This window comes from Vipera ursinii, assembly GCF_947247035.1.
Source record: "Vipera ursinii genome assembly, chromosome: 3".
Lineage (NCBI taxonomy): Eukaryota > Metazoa > Chordata > Lepidosauria > Squamata > Viperidae > Vipera > Vipera ursinii.
In genome coordinates this window covers 93,509,594-93,533,418 of record NC_139516.1, presented here as the reverse complement: position 1 = coordinate 93,533,418, position 23,825 = coordinate 93,509,594, and the positions used below count along the sequence as shown (strand labels likewise).

Here is a 23,825-nt window from a genome sequence, read left to right as displayed (position 1 = left end):
AAGATCAATCTTTTGGCTTCACATTGAACAGTAGAGGAGGGAACCATTTTGGATCTTGAAAATGCATTATATCTCGATGTTCCTTGAGAGGTAGCTGACTGTGGACCAAACATTTCTTCTTCTCTTTCTTATCTCACCCTCCCAGTCTTGCTACTAAGCATTTGATCAAGTTTTAAAAGCATGATTCAGCATTTTGATGAAAATGTTATCAATACAAATAAAGCTTATATCCAGTGGGATAAAAAGCATCAAGAAATTATTTTACAAGTAACTAAGTTATGATATCTAGAGCTGACAAATATTCATGAATCTCTTTAGAGTCAGCTGGAAGACGAGCATGTTGAAGGTTAATGCAATTATAACAAATGGAGGTTGCTTTGCATTCCCTAGCATCTGGTCAGTTGCTCTGCTTCTTTCAAATGTTCTTAATTCCCTTGACAACATTAAATGAAATACCATGTCTGTCAAAGGAAAAAGAACTGATAAGAAGAAATGTTTCTTATTTGCAGATATCAAGTAGTTAAAGAGTTATCTAACAGAACATGAGGTCATAATAGATTCATTGGGTTAGGGAAAGGACAGTCTCCCAACTGCAGTGAATCACTTTACTTTCTTATTTTTAGCTTTTTCCTTCTGCTGCTTTTATTCAGATGAAAATATATTTGTGAGAAGATCCAAAATTATGCAGTTAGAATGTACTTACAGATTTACTGGTCCATTTTCAGATAAAGAAATGCTCTGTGTGTGTGTGTGTGTGTGTGTGTGTGTGTGCGCGCATATATGTTTAAAGGTGGGGAAGGGAGCTAATATTTCGACCACCGATTAAAGCATAGCATCCTTTCCACCTGCTTCTCTAACAGAGGCCTTGAAACAGACACCCTCTACTTAACATATTACTGACAGGATGATGAGAAGGCTCCTGTCAGGCACAGGCCAGCTGGGTGTTAGAGACAAAATGCACAGCCCCAGCTGACTAGTTAGAGTAAGTCTGGAGAGGTACAATTACAGAGGCATATGACAAGCCTTCATGCCTGACTGACTTGAGAACCAATGACATGGCATTAAACAGCAATCCTTCCCATCCAGTGGTCACAAAACAGCAATAAGTCAACTGATGCACTGTTGTAAAATCATGATTTATTCCTTTGCTTTGAATACACAAGACTACAGCATGATGTTCTGGTAGAGTACCACAGCAGGTTCACTTGGGGCCCAAACTTCTCAGGCCTGTCTACAACAGGCATAAAATCAATGCTCTAGCAGTGCCTTTCTGAAAAAGCTTCTCACGCTAGTTTAAGGAGAGGAAAAATATACTGAATTCACACTCACAAGTTATGATATATAATATCATAGCTTTAAGAAGTACTACAGGCACAGGGTATGTACTTCTGTTATGTGAGATGGCAACATAAAAACATTATAAAATAAATGTTTTGGAAATAAATATGCACGTGACATGCATTCATTCAGTTAAAATTCTATTGTAAGGTAAGAAATGCAAATACAGTTAACCAGGAAGCTGATTAGAAGTGGAATTCTCATAATTTTAAAGCAAAATCTGTTGCATTCCACCAACACAATCCTCAGAGATCTCAGACATTCCCTCTATTTAATTTTTATGCTAGCAAGCTTAGTGCTTTCTTGTCACAATTCAATGGCACAGGGTTCCCAGATGTAAAGAATGTGGATTAAAGTACAGCAATATTGCATTCCCAGCTCCCTTCTTCTCCGCCCCCCAGAAAAAGGAAGAGAGAGAACATGAATTATGGGTTTTGATCTTGGTCCTACTGTCCTTAAGACAGTGAACCAAAACTGAGCTGATAACATGGAAGTGACATCATAAGTCAGTCTGCATGAACTGTCATAAACACTTGATATTAAGTTAACCTCCAAAGATAAAGGACAACTGCTTCAACAAAAGAAGGGAATTGATAACACTGTTATAGAAAGTTAGCCTTCATTAAAAAAAAACCTCCTGGTCTTACTTGGGAAAATTAATTCCTTGGTAGAGATAATACACTCTCATTTAAATATCCAAGATCCATACAAAATATTAAAAATAACTGACAGCTTTAGAATTCAGTGTGCAATTTTATATTCAAAATGAAATTTTCTGCTTTTGTCTTTTCTAAAAATTGAGAATAATTGCATTGAAATCTGATCCATAATTTATCAGTAGAATGAAAAGATTTGGCTTTCTCCCCATCGGATCTAAGGTTAAACATGGGGTTGGAGATCAGGAAAAGAGAGTCCATTCTTCTTTTGCCCAAAGTATCTCTTGATATCCTTCCAAGGCTAACAAGGTAAGGATCACTGTCAAGGAGTTGGGATGGGATGGAGATCAATTCCATGAACTGGAGAATTGCCAGCTACTGTACAAGCACCCTCTGCTACTTTTGCTAAGCCTCCCAACCTCCTGCCAGGACTGGGAGTAGAAGCAGAAGATGTGGGGAGAAATAGCTCTTTGCCCATCAGACAAGATTCATGGGACTGGAGATTCAGCAAATATAAAATTGAGCCCAGATGGGGGAAAAATGGAATCTTCTGCTGCAAAAAAATAGAACTGCCCAAACAACAACAATATAGATAAGAGGAGAATGGGTGCTCCTGCACTAGCCCACATGGACACACTGGAACTGAACAGCTCCCAGCCCTGATAGAATTATCACCAGAATCATTGAGATATCACAGATTGTAAAGCAAGACTTTTGTCAGGAAAGGAGGAAAATAGTCTTTATGGAACTGTTAAATAAAAAAGTAAGCAACCTTGACAGTAGGCTAAAAATGAGAGCATCCTCTGAAAATAGTTACAACAGCATTAGCAGGGCATAAGAACGAACTTTCAGAGTATAAAGCTATTAGCTTATTTTAATGTAAGCTAAGAGTATAATTGTTAGACTGCACTGTTGACTACACAGTGGTTACATTTGCAGTATCTTACTAGTTTAAGCTTTTAAACCCTGCTCCAGTGATCAAGGAAACAAAAAGGTTAAGATGCCTTCAAATTGAAACCATTATATTCATATAGTATTTTGAGGAACACAAAAATGTTGAGGAACAAGAAAAACATTTTGCCATTACATTTTCCAGATTTATTTAAGTTCCTAGACTAGTCCATACCAATACTGATCAAGTACAAGCTTGCTTAGCTTATTTGTGTCGTTATCGTTGTGGGTTCATTCAAAAAGCAAATCCAAACCCACGACGATAACGACACACAACCACAAAACAGAAACCTAACTACAGCTGCAACATCAGCCACTTTAAACTCCTCCAAACCACACAATAAGCAAACTGACACCCACTATAAAAACATGGCACCACCACAAACACGGAGCCGAACAAAAGCAGCACAACTCACCAGTTCAGGTCTAAGGCTGGCAGCTGAGACCAGCCCATCCACTCAAAACACATCCCCACCCAATCAGAACACAGCCCCCATTCAAAACACACTCCCACCCAATCAGAACACAGCTAACCCCCCACCCAATCAGAGCACACCTCCACCCACAGAACACACCCCCTCTGGCAGTTTAAAAAAGAGGAACAAACAGCCACTACCACACACTTCTCCCAGAAGAACGAAGCTGAAGCCACCAGCCTGAGGATGACGGATGAGATTTCGTCGAAACGTTGCTCTTATACCTTCAATTCTACGTGGGGAAAAACCCGAATGACCAAAGATCTACATATAGATAGATGATAGATAGATGATAGATAGATAGATAGATAGATAGATAGATAGATAGATAGATAGATAGATAGATAGATAGATAGACATAGATATTGATATAGATATATAGATATAGATATATAGATATATATAGATATATATAGATAGATAGATATTTTGGGGGGGAGGTCTAAGGATTTGTATTCCACAAATAAAAAGCCAACAAATAGTTCAAAAATATTTTAAAATTAATTAAAATTAATGGTGTTTTTGTAATGGATTTATCTTCATATGAACATTAGTTTTGAAAATGTTAACATATCCACCTTAATATTAAGGGAAGAATAGAGGCTTGCATGGTTAAAGTCTGGTATTAAAGTATTAAGTAAAGCAAAGGGTTTGAAGGAGTTTAATTAATTAATTTATGGGCTTAAATTAAGCAGACGCTATGGAGATAGAAATGATGCCCACTGGCATGAAGGCAATATTATTTTCAACTTCAGAATGATGGATTTAGAGTTATAAAGGAAACCACGAGGGAAAAGCTGAAACAAACAGGACTATCAAAAAATTTAGGCATGGATAAACACAGCACACCCTTTATCTCATTTCCATCTGCAATGACATAAGAAAGCCATTTCAGCTTAGGCAGAGGCATAAAACTGGTGTAATAAAAAAGACTATTTGGAATAGTAAGTCATTATCAGTCTGAAGAGCTGCTCAAAATCAGAGTCATTACAGTACATCTTCCCCAAACACTACTAGATTTAGGATAGCAGCTATTATCATGGCCCTTTGATTCCTGTCTAGTAGGTCCGATGGAATAAGCCACAAGTGAATAATAAAGATCTTATAATAGCCCTTAAGAATTCTTTATAGGTTGGAAGGCATAGAAATCTAATTCTAGAGGTTTAAAGAACTCTCATCCCTGGGTAACAAAAAGTAATTAACCCACCTTAATGTATTTGAGTAAGCCTATATCAATCAGACTTTCGTGCTTCAAGAGTCAGATTAAAACGACTTCTTTTAAAAAGAGTATGTAGATATTGTCTCATAAGTATATAAGGGACATATTTAAATCTAGAGAGATATGCAAGCCTTTTTTGTGAGATGCTCAATATAGTCTACTTGAAAAGAGATGTGTGAAGTACTCACAGTGCTTAGCTTGCTGGAGGTAATAATGATGCGTCTCTCATGCAACATGCTGGCATAAAGTTGTAGCATGTTATTCACATCCACAGCAACAAAATATTCAGTAAGATTTCTCTAGTTAATGAAGAATAAAGTCTGTTAACACATTAATAAAGGTAACTGAATGATATATAAATTTATTTCTGCCTAGTTAAAAGGGAAAATAATCTTTTTGAAGAAATTTGTCTCTTTAATAAGCATTTAACTAAAATTTATCTATTATAATTTGCATATTTTGAAAACATGTTCAAGAATAATCTTATATTTTCAGAAAGGAGCCTCTTGAATTGTCTGCTTTTGAGTTTACCATATATCTATAACTATTTAAAACTCCAATTATATATACATAGTAAATCCTAAGTAAATTAATTTTAGCTAAATTAGCTGCCTAAATGAAGATATAATCACAAACCCATTGCAACCCATACATATAAACACATTATCCAAAAAAAATCCAACATTATTACATTAATATTTAATTATGCAATTCATATAGGTGAATAGAGCCATGTTAATAGGAGGGAGTTTAATCAATAAGTATTCAGATTTCTAAAGATATTTATTAAATAAATATTGCAAATATAGTCAAAACTTACACTTTCAGGAACAGTTGGTAATCCAGTTAAATCAGGAGTAATAAAGTATGAGTGCTAGTCAAGGAAAAGAATAAAAATACAAAATTATTATTCAAAAGGACAAAATCATTATAAAATAATACTGTCTATATAAGCAACTAAAGTTTATATCTGCTTTGAGAGGACATATTACTAGTAATCAGAAGCACCAGATAATTCAACCCATGCTGACGTAGCCATTAAAAAATTATTTTTTGCTGAAATAATGCAGTAATGTTTATTCTGCATACATACTAAACAGTTTTATGGCAGCATCAATGCAAAAGAGAATCAGAAAATAGCTTTGCACAGTAAATTTGAAATGAAATCACTTGAGATTTTTTTTAAAAAAAATATCCCTTTAGTTTCTCTGACATATACTACTATTCTAATCATTAACTAGTTTTATTGGAAAATGAATTAATGGAGATGCGCACTACAATAAAAACATATCCAGTTACTATTTTCTTACCTCTAGAGTGACACATGAGTGGAAGTAAGGAAGGGGTATGTGATATTCCTTATAAAACTTAATTTTGTTTTGGGGATTATAGTTACTGACCCTTACCATGTATGGTTTTGGGGATTATAGTTACTGACCCTTACCATGTATGGTTCTCATTGTGAAACATTTATGAGCAGTTTTTAAAATAAGATGTGTTCTGCACAGTTGTTTGAAAGGAATGAGAGGTAACCAAATACAGTTAGGTTTTACAAAGGAGTTTGAAAAAAAAGTTGTCCACACTCATTTGGCATATAATTAGTAGCCAGGAAATGATTCTTCTTTCTACTGTTTCTCACTCTGAAAAATCTTATAGTGATAAAATAGTTAATATAAAAGACATATAAAAGACTGCTAAGCTTGTAAGCCGCCCTGAGTCTTCGGAGAAGGGTGGGATATAAATGGAATTAAAATAAAATAAATAAATAAAATATAGGTTGTTTTCAACTTATGACCACAATTGGGTACCAGAATTTCTGTCAGAAGTCAGTGTGGTTGTAAAGCAAGGCATCACATGACCAGACTCAATTTTGCAACCATTTCTGCTATGGTCATTAAACAATTCATATGATTGTTAAGCAAATTCAGCTCCCCCAATTGATTTTGGTTGTTACAAGCCAGCTGGGAAGATGACAAATCACAACTGCTGTAAAGGGAGGTTGGTTGCCAACTGCCGGAATTGTGATTATGTGACTGTGGGGGATAACATAATTGTCATCACTTTGAGAACCAGTTGTTATTTTTCAGAGGCCATCATAACTTTGAACCAAAGTTAAACAAATGGTCATAAATCAAGAACTACCTACATTAACTATTTGTCACTGTGAGCTTTTTAAAAGTAGCTTTCAAGGCTTCTCAAAGAATATCCAAACTTATTCAAATAAATGTACATTTGTTTTAATCAAAAAAGCAGAAAGCAAGCAAATGAAACTAGAAAAGAGGGGGGGAAAATCCTATAAATACCCAAAATTAGAAAGGGGGAAGGTTAAAATAATTAAGGTATATTTCACCACCAACATAAATAAAGTATATTTTATGAATACTACAGAGATAAATGAGAAAAAGACCTATTACCTCTCTCCTTATGTTTGCAAGAAATAATTTATATTTATGGAATGGCCGATATTGGATTACATGAGGTACAGAATGATATTGTACTTTTATTTATTTATTTATTTATGGGATTTATATCCCGCCCTATCTCCCGAAGGACTCAGGGCGGCTAACAACAAAACATATAATAAGTACAGAAATTAAGATAAAAATAAAATTAAAATCATCTGTGCAATAAATTAAAATTAAAAACTAAAAATAAATTAAACAACAAGACAACATGACAGGTTGATAACAAAAGCTGACTGAAGTAAGATTTGATCAATGGAGAGTCCTGAATGCCACAGGTGCATAACACAGAACTAAATTTCATTTCATTAGTTACAAATTACAAATGTCCTACTTTTGTTCTAATGTTGGGCGATGGGAAACCTTATTTCAAAATAGAAATAATCCCAATTGTCATGCAGCTTTACTTTCAATTTTACTGCACAGCACAATCTATATTCTACTGTCTGTTTGCCTGCTTTTAAAAAAGTGCATCATAGTACACAATTTTTTGAGCCAAGGCAACTCAAAACAGCTAACTTATAGAACATTGGGACCCATTAGTCCCACAGTAATGGAATTTGGGGAAGTTGTGGCTGACATAGTGCCTCCACACTGCCATGGTCAGATGATTGTCATTTCCAAAGCTCCCTGTCAGCTTCCCACAAGTTAATAGGGAAGCCAACAGGATGACCTATAAAGCCCTAAATGGCTTGGGTCCGGGATATCCGAGGGAACACCTGCTGCCGGCATCAAGTTCCCTTCGTCCAGTGCGCTCCCACAGGGTCTTCTCAGGGTGCCACCGTAAAGAGATTGCCGGCGGGTAACACCCAGGGATAGGGCCTTCTCAGTGGGGGCGCCTGCCCTTGGGAACCAGCTGCCAGTGGAGCTGAGGACTGCCCCCGACCTCCGTTCATTCCGCCGGGGCCTGAAGACCTGGCTCTTCGAGCTCTCTGGCCCAGGCTGAGGATTACCGTAATCTTATTTTAACTGGGGTTTTATTTAGGCAGGGACACATATATATATATTTTAAATTTGTTTTTAACTTTTGTATTTTGGTTTTTTAATCACCCTGTAAACCGCCCTGAGTCCTTCGGGAAAGGGCGGTATATAAATGTAATAAAATAAATAAATAAATAAATAAATAAATAAATAAATAAATAAATAAATAAATAAATAAATAACTAACTGTAAATTCCATCATGATTGTCTACAAGTTTTTATTTATGGGAAACTAGCAGAGAATGTTTGTAATGAGGAAGCCAGATGGAAAGGTTGCAAGTTCCCCGGACAAGTCTTCTCCACCTGCACAACTTCCCTAGCGCCTCAGCACTTGCATTGTGCAACCACTTGAGCACCCCCATGCATCTTTCCTGACCTACACTACATCCTTATGTGCTTTTCAGAACACTGGTTTTTATTAGCATTTTGGCAGAGGAAAATGGTAACATCAGCTCTTGAAAAGCTCAGAAGGCTGATGTTTGCTAGTGTTTTCACCAGATTTGAGGTCCGTTCCTCCACCACACATGATAATTTTCCTTCCCTGCAGAGGGGAGAGGAAAGCTTTGCTGTACACCAAGGTAACAGACTTCAAATTCTCCATCTCCTCCACTTGCAACTTTCCCTGCCAATTCCTCATTGTCTTTCTGGGGAAGTTGACAGAGAAGATTGCAAGTAGTAATCACATGATTGTAGGGTACTTGACAACCGGTTGTAAATGTGAACAGATTGCCAAGCCCCTGAAATGTGGTCACATGACTAGAGGCAACACAATCATTTACAACAGCTGGTGACTGTTTACATACCATAAAACACCTGTTCTAGGGCTGTCATAAAGGCAAACTCATAAAATCATCGGCAATAACTCAAGGACTGTCTGTATGTTTAATCTGACTGATTTTGGCTTGTATCCTTGGGTTTTTGTACTTTGGATTATTTTTTTTTTTTTTATTGAAAAGTTTTACAATACAATTTTCCATTAAAAACCCCCATCCCCCCCGACCCTCCCCTCCCCAGCTTTGGATTATTTTTGATCGCAAAGACCTTTCCTGGGTTTTTTTTGGCAAGATGTAAATTAGAGAGATTTTATAATCACTGAAAAGCCAAACATTCAATCTGCTGAACAATTATCATACAAATGACATTGAAATGTAATGAAGATGTAATGGGAAGACATTTTTTCACATACTTTCAACAAGGCTATCTGTAAATATATTCAATGAAAATAATTTCATTAAATATATGATTTCTACAATTGCAAGAAAAAGTATGTGAACCCTTTGGGATTACGTGGAGTTTTGCATGAATTAGCCATAAAATGCGCTCTAAACGTCATGTAAGTCACAACAATAGAAAAACACAGTCTGCTTAAAATAATACTACACAAACATTAGCTGTTGTCATGTTTTAACTGAACATAACATGTAAACATTCACAGTGCAGGGTGGAAAAAGTATGTGAACCACTAGCCTAATGACTTCTCCAAGAGCTAATTGGAGCCAGGAGTGAGCCAACCTTGACTCCAATCAGTGTGATGATATTGGATGTGTTGCTGACAGCCGTCCTGCCCTTTAAAAACACACACCTGTTTTGGGTTTACTGGTCGCAAGAAGCACTGTCTGATGTGAACCATGCCTAGCAAAAAAGAGCTCTCGGAAGCCCTACGATCAAGATTTGTTGACTTGCATGAAGCTGGAAAGGGTTACAAAAGTATCTCCAAAAGCCTTGATGTTCATGTGTCCATGGTAAGACAGACTGTCTACAAATGGAGAAAGTTTAGCACTGTTGCTACTCTCCCTAGGCGTGGTCGTCCTGTAAAAATGACTGCAAGAGCACAGCGCATAATGCTTAATGAGGTAAAGAAGAATCCTAGAGTGTCAGCAAAAGACCTACAGAAATCTCTGGCACATGCTAACATTTTTGTTGACACATCTACAATAAGGAAAACATTAAACAAGAATGGAGTACATGGGAGGACACCACGGAGGAAGCCATTGCTGTCCAAAAAAAATATGACGGATTGTTGTCATTGATGGGAAAATGAATTCCAGAGTTTATCAGGACATTTTGCAAGAAAATGTATGACCATCTGTCTGCCAACTGAAGCTCCACAGAGGATGGGTGATGCAACAGGACAATGACCCAAAGCATACAAGTAATTCAACAAAACAATGGCTTCAACAGAACAGAATACGCCTCCTGGAGTGGCCCAGTCACAGTCCTGACCTCAACCCGATTGAAATGCTGTGACATTCACACCAGACATCCCAAGAATATTGCTACACTGAAACAGTTTTGTAAAGAGGAGTGGTCCAAAATTACTCCAGATCGTTGTGCAGGTCTGATCTGCAACTACAGGAAACGTTTGGTTGACGTTATTGCTGCCAAAGGAGGGTCAACCAGTTATTAAGTCCAAAGGTTCACATACTTTTTCCATCCTGCACTGTGAATGTTTCTATCTTATGTTCAATTAAAACATGACAACAGCTAATGTTTGTGTAGTATTAGTTTAAGCAGACTGTGTTTTTCTATTGTTGTGACTTACATGACATTTAGAGCGCATTTTATGGCCAATTCATGCAAAACTCCACGTAATCCCAAAGGGTTCACATACTTTTTCTTGCAACTGTAGGCTACTGAGATCCCTCCTCTGAAATACACAAACAAGTGAAATAGAGAAAAAACATTCTCTGGAATTTTTTTAATAAGCAAAACAGGTGTAAGAACAAACTATTGTCACTTTATTAAACATTAAGACCCTTTTAAGTAGACAATTTGCACAAATCTAAGAAGAAGAAGAAGAAGAAGAAGAAGAAGAAGAAGAAGAAGAAGAAGAAGAAGAAGAAGAAGAAGAAGAAGAAGAGGAGGAGGAGGAGGAGGAGGAGGAGGAGGAGGAGGAGGAGGAGGAGGAGGAGGAGGAGGAGGAGGAGGTTGGAAGGGACCTTGGAGGTCATCTAGTCCAACCCCCTGCTCAGGCAGGAAACCCTATACCATTTCAGGCAAATGGCTGTCCAGTCTCTTCTTAAAAACCTCAAGTGTTGGAGCATTCACCACTTCTGGAGGCAGGTTGTTCCACTGGTTAGTTGTTCTAACTGTCAGGAAGTTTCTCCTTAGTTCTAAGTTTCTTCTCTCCTTGACTAGTTTCCATCTGTTGCTTCTTGTCCTGCTTTCAGGTGCTTTGGAGAATAGCTTGACTCCCTCTTCTTTGTGGTAGCCCCTGAGATATTGGAACACTGCTATCATGTCACCCCTCACCCTTCTCTTCATTAAACTACACATACCCAATTCCAGCAACCGTTCCCTACATGTTTTGGCCTCCAGCCCCCTAATCATCTTTGTTGCTCTTCTCTGTACCCTTTCTAGAGTCTCGACATCTTTTTTACATCGTGATGACCAAAACTGGATGCAGTATTCCAGGTGTGGCCTTACCAAAGCATTGTAAAGTGGTATTAGTACTTCACTTGATCTTGATTCTATCCCTCTGTTAATGCAGCCTAGCACTGTGTTGGCTTTTTTGGCAGCTACACCACACTGCTGGCTCATACTGAAGTGATTGTCTACTAAGACTCCGAGATCCCTCTCACAGTTACTACTATTGAGTAAGGTACCACTTATACTATACCTGTGCATTTGATTTTTTCCTGCCTAAATGTAGAACCTTACTTTTTTCACCATTGAATTTCATTTTGTTAGATAGCACCCAGTGTTCGAGTCTGTCCAGATCCTCCTGTATTTTAAGCCTATCTTCTGGAGTATTGGCTATTCCTGCCAGCTTGGTGTCGTCTGCAAATTTGATGAGTTCCCCATCTATCCCCTCATCCAAATCGTTAATGAAGATACTGAAGAGCACTGGGCCCTGAACAGAGCCCTCGGGCACCCCACTACACACTTCCTTCCATGTAGATACAGTTCCATTGAGGACCACACGCTGAGTACGGCCTGTCAGCCAGCTACGAATCCAGCTGGTGGTGATGCTATCTAACCCACATTTTTCTATCTTATCAAGTAGTAGGCTGTGATCTACTTTATCAAATGCCTTACTGAAGTCCAAGTAAATTATATCTACAGCATTCCTCTGGTCCACTAATTTTGTCACTTGGTCAAAGAATGTAATAAGATTTGTCTGGCATGATCTGTTTTTGACAAACCCATGTTGACTTTTAGTGATGACTTTGTTTGCATCAAGGTGTTCGTTGATTTGTTGTTTGATTATCTTTTCCAGAATCTTCCCAGGTATTGAGGTCAGGCTGATAGGTCTGTAGTTTCCAGGATCTATTTTTTCCCTTTTTTGAAGATGGGAACTACATCAGCTCTCTTCCAGTCCTCTGGTAGTTCCCCAGTGCTCCAGGATCTTTGAAAAATATAGTTCAGTGGTTCTGAGATCACGTCTGCAAGTTCCTTGAGACCTGCCACCCCAAACCACCCCAGTGATGCCCTCAATGTGATGTCCCGTTGCCTGGAGACGGTTCGGGTCTGGATGGGGAGGAACAGGCTTCGGCTCAATCCCAACAAGACTGAGTGGTTGTACGTGCCGGGATCTCGGGAAATTCAGGTTAATCCATCTTTAACCATGGGGGGTGAGGTATTACCCCCCGTAGATAGGGCTCGCAACTTGGGTTTCCTCCTAGATTCACAGCTCTCCCTGGAAGATCATATAGGAGCTGTGACCAGGGGGGCCTTTGCCCAGGTTCGCCTGGTGCGCCAGTTGTGACCCTATCTGGACCGGGATACCTTGCATACAGTCACTCATGCGCTCGTGACCTCTTGTTTAGACTACTGCAATGCTCTGTACATGGGGCTGCCCTTGAGGACCACTCGGAGGCTTCAGCTGGTGCAGAATGCGGCTGCGCGATTGTGTTGGGGGTCTCTCGATACTCCCATGTAACACCTCTACTCCACGAGCTACATTGGCTTCCAGTTGCCCTCCGGGTGAGATTCAAGGTGCTGGTGATGACCTATAAAGCCCTAAATGGCATGGGTCTGGATTACTTATGGGAGCACCTGCTGCCGGTGTCAACTTCCCTTCGTCCAGTGCGCTCCCACAAAGAGGGCCTCCTCAGGGTGCCGCCGGTCAGAGAGTGTCGGCTGGCGGCCCCCAGGAGGAGGGCGTTCTCTGTGGGCGCGCCAGACCTTTGGAATCATTTACCAGTTGAGCTCCGGATGGCTCCTGACCTTTGCTCTTTCCGCCGTGACCTGAAAACTCACCTATTTGAACAAGCCGGCCTGGTCTGATGGGTTTGGGGTATTTTAATTGTAATTTTAATTAACTTTTCTCATTTTAACTTTTGTATATTTTATTTTTATTGCATTTTATTGCCCTATACACCGCCCTGAGTCCTTCGGGAGAAGGGCGGTATAGAAATTAGGCTGCATTAACAGAGGAATAGAATCAAGATCACGTGAAGTACTAATACCACTTTACAATGCTTTGGTAAGGCCACACCTGGAATACTGCATCCAGTTTTGGTCACCACGATGTAAAAAAGATGTCAAGACTCTAGAAAGAAGACAAAGAAAGAGGGAGCCAAGCTATTCTCCAAGGCACCTGAAAGCAGGACAAGAAGCAATGGATGGAAACTAGTCAAGGAGAGAAGCAACCTAGAACTAAGGAGAAACTTCCTGACAGTTAGAACAACTAACCAGTGGAACAACCTGCCTCCAGAAGTGGTGAATGCTCCAACACTGGAGGTTTTTAAGAAGAGACTGGACAGCCATTTGCCTGAAATGGTATAGGGTTTCCTGCCTGAGCAGGGGGTTGGACTGGATGACCTCCAAGGTCCCTTCCAACTTCTTCTTCTTCTTTCTTCTTCTTCTTTCTTCTTCTTCTTCTTCTTCTTCTTCTTATTATTATTATTATTATTATTATTATTATTATTATTATTATTATTATCATCATCATCATTATTATTATTATAAATTAAATAAATAAATAAATAATAAATAAATAATCCATCTGAACTCGTCTAGGCTGGACAGGTGTTCACTTACCATTTTTTTTGCCTATCTTAACTTGCGTTTCTATTCTGTTTTTTATGGCACTGGTTTGGGTAGGTTGGACTGTTTTTTCCTTTTGTGTAAAGACAGATGCAAAAAACAAGTTAAATAGTTCTGCTTTCTCCCTACTGCTTGTCACCTTCTTGCCACTTTCCCCAACTATTGGACAAATCATTTCCTTAACTTTTTTCTTGTTTTTTATATGTTGAAAGAAGCATTTTTTGTTATTTTTGACTTTGGTTGGAAGCCTTAGTTCATTTTGAGCCTTAGCTTTCCTCACTTCATCTTTGCAGGCACGGGCTAATATATATTCTTGGAAAATATATTCAAGTAGATTGCCTTCTTTCGACCAGTCACAACACAGTAATTTGTCAGAGGGCATTTATAAATTTCTTGCAATCAATAGACATCATTTATCAAGCAATTTTTAAAAATAGTGAGTATTTTGCACTCACTATTAACATATATGGTTCAGTTTTCAGAATGTGCTCACTGGAAAATACCTTGTTATTTTTCCAATAGGATCAGTCAATTCATTTTTTGAAAGAAGGCTTATTGGGCTTTTTTAAAATGTGTTCCTTTCTAAATGAATTTGTCTCTTCTTTTTGACACAGGACTATTTCATCTTTTTATGCTTTTCCTTTCAAAATGATATACGATTTTATTTTTGTTTTGCAGAAGAAAAAATAGGACTGTTAAACAAGAAAATGTTAAAACAAAAAATGGTAAAAAACTAAGATACATATTATAATTATTGATAAGTACTGTAAGTACTTATTGTAAATAGGCTTGTAACTACAAAATGTTTCTGGAAAGGTGTTTTAAAAAAACTTCTTAAAGGAAGCCACTTCTTTATTAATAAATAATTATATTCACTGCTGTGTTAAATTTAAATTTGCAATAAACCATGTCCAGATTGTTGCTCTCCCTTGTATTTATCATGGGGGGGGGGAGAATCAGTGGGAACAAAAACCACATGACACCAAGATTAAATTTTAAAGAGAATGAGAATTCTAAAGGCAGGTTTTTTTGTTTGTATCATCAATGTGCCTATTTGCAATCTTCAATATAGGTTTATGTGCCTTCTATCTCAAAATAGCAGGAAACCAATTTTCAACCATTATGATGAGGAGTTTCAGGGGCTGAAAAAATGAAGACAAGGGAGCTGCAAATGAGGTTCTGACACTGTAGGTTGTCCATCTCGGTGTTAAATCAATTTTTTAAAAATATTTTATCCACTTTTTTTCCTTTAAAGAATTCAAAAAAAGGAAATGAGTTATGAGTTTTATCTGCAATAATGAAATCTTGTATCATGAATCGCTTCTGGGTAGAAGGCTTCTAAACAAACATCTGATTTCATACTAATTAATCTAGTACATTGGTTGGCTGCAATAAATTTCAATTTCAAAATAGTTTATTAAAAAACTCCCAATGTCAATATGTTAGCCAAGAAAAGATTTCACTTTGCATTCAGAGTCCTGGAAAAAGTGACAGAAAGAATAAAATATATTTATGGAAGACCAAATTACTTTAATCTGGACTGATTACAGTTAAAGATAGCATCCCAAGTACTTTTATCATTTAATAACTACTATAACTTTGCATATAGTAATCCCTTATTAAAGAATTTGTACACCCCTGTGTGTACAAACTATAATCACTGACCTATCTTTAAGTGTATGGAATGCACTAAGCAAAAAGTAATAACCAGTAACATATGTTGTGTATGTCAAGTTTCCAATGGATTGAGCTCTTCAAAGGACTCTGAGGCATTGTTTACCTTAAAAGTCTTTTATTAGAGCCCTATAACATAGTTATAACAGCGTTCCGTGCGCCTTTGGCGTCTAGTCATGCCGGCCACATGACCATGGAGACGTCCTCGGACAAGCGCTGGCTCTTCGGCTTTGAAATGGAGATGAGCACTGGCCCCTAGAGTCAGAAACGACTAGCACGCATGTACGGGGGAACCTCTACCTTTTACTAACATCGGCAATGGTTGCTAGGGAAGCTGTAATCTGAATTCCCCTCCCCTTAGCACAATATATTAAACACAATTCTCCTCCTTTTCATTGCTGTCATTAATCACATTCTCCAATTAGTTTGAAGGGTCAGTTTTCCCTTCTGTTAGACAACCTGCCAAATTCTTATCTTCTCTTATTTCAAGACAACCTTGAGAGACATTCTTCCTCTTCCCCTCCAGCAACAACTGATTCTAGCTCTAAAAGTAACACACAAGTTTTAAATATGAAATAGCTGCTTCTTCATCTTTTGTCAAAGCAAGAACATTCGATGTTAGCAGCGTTGACAGTGTGCTTGTGTATAAAAAGGCAATAAAATCATAGGTATTTGTTAAAATTAAAGGCAATGTAAAAAGGAAACAGCACATTTAAAAGAGACACCAATTCCTTGAATCAAAAATAATGTATTTTTGATATCAGAGTATTTCCTAAAACTAAAATAGGTTAAAGAAGTATAATGGCACACTTACTAGATTAGTATAATTTATATGGCCAATGTCAACATTTGGACCTTTGCCCTGGATCCCAAAATTAAAGGTAATGCTATAGTACATAGCCACAATTCAACCAAATAAATTGGTTTTAATTTCTGAATAGAAGTGTCCTTTGAAAAGAACTATAAGAGTGATTGTAAACAATTTCTATTTCATCAGAATTAGTTAGCAAAACTGCATTGAATGTGTCTTATTTCCTGCACAATTGGCATCTCTTGTAGAACTTGTAGAACTTTTAGAGATATCTAAGAGTTTGGGATTCAAAATAAAACTGGACAAACATGAGCCATTTACTGAGTAATTAGCAGCTACTCCTCCAAGATTATATGGGAGAATAAGCACAATGGAACACTCCACAATAACAATCAACATATTTACTAATATCTATAAAAAGTCATATCGATAAAAAGTATTCTATAGGAAAACCAAATTCACCACTCTTTACAGAGTTGATCTATTTTATGATTGAGCTTGGACTTATCTTTAATATTTTAATTACAATTCAACTTTCTACAGTAAAAGCTATACTTACCAAATTTAAGCTGATAGGAGTATTTGCCTCTGGCACAGAATGGTTATACCATGTTTCTAATAAATCATTCAAGTCAGATTCCTATGCAAAATAAGTTTTTCTTTTCAAAAATATATTCAATAGACATAAAAACTTCATTTACATTCACTGTTTATCAAAAGCAAAAAATATGCAAACAGAAACCATCTCATTTTCCCTCTATTCTCAAGTGGACTCATGAAAAACTCCATGATTAATTGGCAAAATACTGCAGTCTTTCTATGTGTTAATCAAAGCTTTATGGATTATGATTGTATTTATAATAAAGCATATTCCTATATGAACATGCAAAGAAAAACATTTTATAAAATAATGTATAAAAATATGAAACAAACATTGGTACAATCTGCAACAAAAATAACCAAATGAACACTAGAAAAAAAGAATAATAATACAGGTGGAAAGGTCAACCAAGCCGTATAAAAATCAAGCCAAAATAAAATAAAATATGTATAGCACATGCCAGATTTCTTTATTTTCAGGACAAAGCTTTCTAAGGCACTACAAAATCAATGAAAACTATAAAATATGAGCACTCTACGTGCCTAATTTAAAAGCTTTACAACCCACCACTGTAATCTAGATAAAGCAGAAATGAAATGAAAATATTACCTGATATTAAATATCAAGTCCATAGTCTCACTTTAAAAAACAGCTTTTCTACAAATTACTATAGGGACCAACATGTCTCTTTTGATAGGTAATTCAAAAATATCAATACATTCCTGAATGATGCTCACCAATCTAAAACAATTTGGTAATGGCCCTATGATTAGAGTTTCTAACGTTGATTGTAGTATTCAGAGCAGGTTCATATTTCCAAAAATTATCCCAAACTATCTAAATTATTTTTAAAAGTGTAGCCCTTCCAGGAATTGATTCTATATTCAAAGCCATTTTAGAAAGAGTGCTTATATAAGCTAATTCAAATACGGCCAAACATGAGTAACTAGGAAAATTCAGTCTTTATGGATATTGATAAATTATGGGATATGAAACGTTCAGAATTATCATAAGTTTTGTACTAGTGTGAAACCCAGTTACTTTTATTTTAAGCACTTTGATTTGTGATATTGAAGTATACCGTATCTAGAAACTGAAGAATGGAAATCATTGAAAACTTCTATAGACGTTAAATCTTGCCTATCAATATTGAAATGTGTTCTATGTCAGAATGAAACAGGAAAATCATGGAATCTCACACTCAAATCCCAACTTTAAAAAAGTGTTACGTTTTCACAATGTGAGATAAATTCAAATCCATACTCATATTATCCATGTATGTATGTATGTCCTATTATGTTATTCTACGATTTCTGCAACCATACCTATAGTTCAGATAGCATTGCCTCTTCCTCGTTCCCTTTAGTAATCAATCTGATTACTAAAGGGAACGAGGAAGAGGCAATGTTATCACTAGAACACAGAACAGTTGGAAGGGACCTTGGAGGTCTTCTAGTCCAACCCCCTCCTCAGGTAGGAAACCTATACCATTTCAGACAAATGGCTTCCAGTCTCTTCTTAAAAGCCTCCAGTAATGGAGTACCCATTACTGGAGGCTTTTAAGAAGAGAGTACCCCTGTCAACAAAAGTGCGTATAGTCAAGGCTATGGTCTTCCCAGTTGCAATGTATGGCTGTGAAAGTTGGACCATAAGAAAGGCTGAGCGCCAAAGAATTGAGGCCTTTGAACTGTGGTGCTGGAGAAGACTCCTGCGAGTCCCTTGGACTGCAAGGCGATCAAACCGGTCAGTCCTAGAGGAGATCAATCCTGACTGCTCTTTAGAAGGCCAGATCCTGAAGCTAAAACTCAAATACTTTGGCCACCTAATGAGAAGGAAGGACTCACTGGAGAAGAGCCTAATGCTGGGAAAGATCGAGGGCAATAGAAGAAGGGGACGACAGAGAATGAGGTGGCTGGATGGAGTCACTGAAGCAGTAGGCGTGAGCTTAAAGGGACTCCAGAAGATGGTGGAAGACAGGAAGGCCTGGAGGAACGTTGTCCATAGGGTCGCGATGAGTCGGACACGACTTCGCAGCTAACAACAACAACAATGGAGTACCCAAACTTTGGAAGTCTTGATTTCTATCTTTACAGTTTCACAAATAACTGGTTTCTTCTCAATAACACAATATGTCTTATAGTAGGTCAAACTAAGCATAAACAAATGACAATCACTGAATAACATTATCTTTATCAATATAAATTGTGGCACTTTCTTGCATTTCTTTAGCAAATTTATTTAATATTTTGTAACAAAGTATTAAAAATGGCCACACTCAAGTTATATCCCAGGTTTTAATCCTGATGTATAATTTCTAGGATAGAAATGTCATTCAATTTCTCTACTTAAAATGCTTTTAAATTATTAAACTATTTATTTTAAAGAAAAGTAATAAAACAGTAGCCTAAAATGTATGCAATTCTTGATTTTTTTAAAAAAAGAGGGACTACTACAGTAAGATACTTGATGATTAGCAATTCTTCACAACATCATTTCTATTTATTAATAACAAAATTACCTGTTCTTTAGCTAAATATTCTGCCAGTGTATTTAAAAGTTTGTAGTACATCTCAAACCATGGCAAATAGCTGAAAAGAGAAACAAAACAGCTTTAAGAGATGGAAGCATTATTTTAAAATAGTTTTACTGTAATGCGCTTTTTGAAAAACCTTAAGCAAGCTTGACAATACAGAAGTGGAAAATTCACAAGAAACGATAACTTTGTAAATATTTCAAACCACAAAGAAAGAAGCAATGTTAAAAAATACTCTGTCTAAAATTCAAGTTTTGATTAAGGAACTTCTCTCTGTGGGAAAGTATCAGTTCTTGTTATCTACCTATCTTACACGACATTGACACAGAGTGAATGCACCGGAAACTATTGGCAGGAGAAAATTAACATGCAGACCTTATGTAAGGCTATCATATTCCTAAAACAGTCAGAAAAGTTTAAGAATGCAGAGCAATTTCCTTCTATGTCATTTTTCAAATATTCTGATATTTAGCGGAAAGGATTTTTTAATGAAATATTTTACAATTAAACAGTATTAGCAAACAATCAAAGATAAATATCTCCAAGCAAGTCAAATATGACGCTAATAGCACTCATTTAATCCACTTATTCTCCCTTTTAACCCCATCAGTCAGGGTTCTATAATAGGACCTGCTTTCTGAACAATGTGGATTTTTCTGTATATGTCCGGTGACAATAAATCTAAGACTGTAACTTCAATGAAAACCTGAGGTTTCTTCTCTCTCAAGAACACATTAATGGTTGTTTTAGAAACATCTATTCTTTTTAAAAACTAGAACATATTTTAAGCCTGTTTTGTTTTAATTCTCAAAAGAATATTCAGAATATCCAGTATTCGCCATCCCTTAAAAATCTGTAATATCAAATCAGAGTTCCATTTTACAGTTGAAATGACTCAAAAACAGCAACTCATAACCATAAAAAAAAACATAATGGCTAAAACTATTATAATGTACCTTCTATATTTTCATCCACACATTTGTGCCAATATCTTCATATATATATAATCAGGATGATCGTGCATTCACTAGGCCAGACATGTCAAACTCGCGACATCACGTGATGTTATGCAATGTATCGGGACGATTTTGCCATTGCCGGCAATGGGGTGGGCACGGCTTCCACATGACGCATCCGGCCCGTGGGCTGGCAGTTTGACACCCCTGCACTAGGCCATTATGTTTTATGAAGAAACGCACCAATTATATACACACAAGGAACCCTGCAACACATAGTTATACTGGGCAAATGCATACTTCCTGTTACATATTCCTCGTATAAATTACCATAATGTCCAACAATGCTTCTGGAAGCCTCCTCAATCAGATATTTGGTCATACTTCCTCCCCTCATTTCCCCCAACTACATGAATATTTTTTTTACTGTGGAGCTTCCATCCATTCAGCTACATAAACATACACACAAATCCTTTCTGAAAATCTGGTTGCAAGGCCTGGACTATTCTCTAGAATGGGATGGGTTGAGGCACTTATATGATAACTCATAATGATGGGGAACACGATTAGGAGTTGAATAACTTTAAGCTAGATACTACCGTGTTTGTTTGTTTGTTTGTTTTTTATTTATTTATTTATTTATTTATTTATTTATTTATTTATTTATTTATTTATTTATTTATTTATTTATTTATTTATTTAGATTTATATACCGCCCTTTCCCGAAGGACTCAGGGCGGTTTACAGGGCATTTAAAAAACAGTCAATACAAACGTTAAAACAAATTAAAAGAGATTAAATAGAACCCTGAGAAAATTAAAACCCAGTTAAAATTAAAATTAAAAATATTCTCAGCCTGGGCCAGAGAGCTCGAAGAGCCAGGTCTTCAGGTCCCGGCGGAATGAACGGAGGTTGGGGGCAGTCCTAAGCTCCGCAGGCAGCTGGTTCCACAGGGCAGGCGCACCCACTGAGAAGGCCCTACCCCTGGGTGTTACCCGCCAGCAGTCTTTAACCGGCGGCACCCTGAGGAGACCCTCCCTGTGGGAGCGCACTGGACGAAGGGAACTTGATGCCGGCAGCAGGTGTTCCCTCAAATATCCCGGACCCTCGCCATTTAGGGCTTTATAGGTCATTACCAACACCTTGAATCTCACCCGAAGGGCAACTGGAAGCCAATGCAGCTCGCGGAGTAGAGGTGTTACATGGGAGTATCGGGAAACCCCCATCACGACTCGCGTGGCCGCATTCTGCACCAGTTGAAGCCTCCGGGTGGTCCTCAAGGGCAGCCCCATGTAGAGAGCGTTGCAGTAGTCTAAACGGGAGGTCACGAGCACATGAGTGACTGTGCGTAGGGCATCTCGGTCCAGGTAGGGTCGCAACTGGCGCACCAGGCGAACCTGGGCAAAAGCCCCCCTGGTCACGGCTCCTATATGGTCTTCAAAAGTGAGCTGCGAATCCAGGAGGACGCCCAAGTTGCGAGCCCTATCTACAGGTGGTAACACCTCACCCCCCCATCGTTAGAGATGGAATAGTCTGGTTGACCCGAGATGCCGGTATGCACAGCCACTCAGTCTTGCCAGGATTGAGACGAAGCCTGTTTCTCCCCATCCAGACCCGGACCGCTTCCAGGCAACGGGACATCACGGTGAGTTTCCCTGAAAACAAGATCACCAGATCTTATTTTCAGGGGATGACTTATCTACTTACCTTAGGACTGCCGCAGCCAGGCCTCCCACATCCTAACACCTGTCACGCTGCTGCCTGAGTTCTGTAGCTACTTACAGTCACATGCCATGTGCGCATCATGCTGGTGCCGCCACTCGTGACAGGAGGCCATGTGACTTGGTGCAAGCGGTAGCATTAGTACAAGCGGCACGATGAGCCACATGGCCTCCTGCAGCAAGCAGTGGCACCGGCACAATCAACACGAATCACGTGGACCCACCCCTGCCCTAGCTTGATTTTTATGAGTGCGCCTTCCCCAAAACTAGAGCTTATATTGGGGGTAGGGCTTATATTAGGTGCACATGTAAAAATCAAGCTAGGGCTTATTTTGGGGGAAACACAGTATTGAATCTAGAGAAATACTTACTTTAGCAATAATCACATAAAAGCTAACTCACAAAACTGGCTCACTTGGTATGTAGAAATTTCAGCAGGTCAGCAAAAGTTTCAACAAATTTGCTGCCTGGTATAAAAAACACAAAAGTTGGAAATAGCATCTGCAAAATCAATCATGGATGTGGCCATGTATTGTTTTTAAATTCAATAGATCCTATCCAATGTAGTCCTTACCTGTCATACAAACAGCAACACCAAATATTTCATTACTAATTAAAAACATATTTAACATACTCTTTTAATCCAGTGAGCTACAGGCAGGCATTCAAGCCTTCATTAAAAGACAGTCTTCAGCTTTGTTGCACAAGGCCGATTTCCAGCTCTCTTGCACTTCTACTACAATTCTGATAAAGCTTTTATATTCACAAGTCAAAGGTTAAATAAAGGAAAGGAAATGTTTTCTGTCAAACAGTCAGGCAACCACTAACAGTCCTGAACTATCAGCAGGAATCTTAACTTCTAGTATTCAAATAAAACTAAGGAAACCGCCTTTCTGTAGCTAAATATCTGGGGGCTACTTTCTGTCTGGAAAATTGACACAAAATGTGTAAAATTGAAACATTCTGTTTCTGATGGATTTGCCTGAAGTGGAGGATGGGGTGGGGAAACTTCATATAGACTAAGATAAAGAACTATAGTAGAAAGATTTCCCAAATAAACCAGTTTACCATATTAAAAAAATCATTTAGAAATCTAAGGGTTTACGATAATAAATTTTCATTAATCATATTCTAGGCTGAACATTTAAATGATGACATAGGAATTTCTCAGAATGCAATAAGTTTAACAGAGAACAAAATAGTACTAATTATACCAGTTAAATTATTTTGAGCACCATATTATAACTATTGGGGGCAGCACAGGGGCTCGGTGCTTAAGATGCTGGGCTCCTTGGCTGGAAAGCAGGCAGCCGAGGCTCAAGACTCAAGCTCCAAGCGATGGTGTGAGTTCCCGTCCTCACCCCAGCTCCTGCCAATCTACAAATGTAAGTAGATAAATAGGTACCACTTTGGTGGGAAAGTAACAGTGCTCTGTGATGTCTTGCTTGCATGACT

At 37.8% G+C, this 23,825-nt stretch overlaps 1 protein-coding gene across 1 annotated transcript in view; it reads right to left on the bottom strand.

Annotated features, from left to right (window-relative positions):
• Positions 1-23,825, bottom strand: part of DENND1B (DENN domain containing 1B) — a 234,567-nt gene that overhangs the window by 112,000 nt on the left and 98,742 nt on the right. Inside the window, exons 6-9 of the mRNA XM_083359778.1 lie at positions 19,679-19,748; positions 17,119-17,199; positions 5,461-5,514; positions 4,829-4,939 (exon numbers count right to left, since the gene is read on the bottom strand). Of these exons, the coding sequence (XP_083215904.1) occupies positions 4,829-4,939; positions 5,461-5,514; positions 17,119-17,199; positions 19,679-19,748 (316 nt within the window). The remainder of the gene's footprint in view (positions 1-4,828; positions 4,940-5,460; positions 5,515-17,118; positions 17,200-19,678; positions 19,749-23,825) is intronic.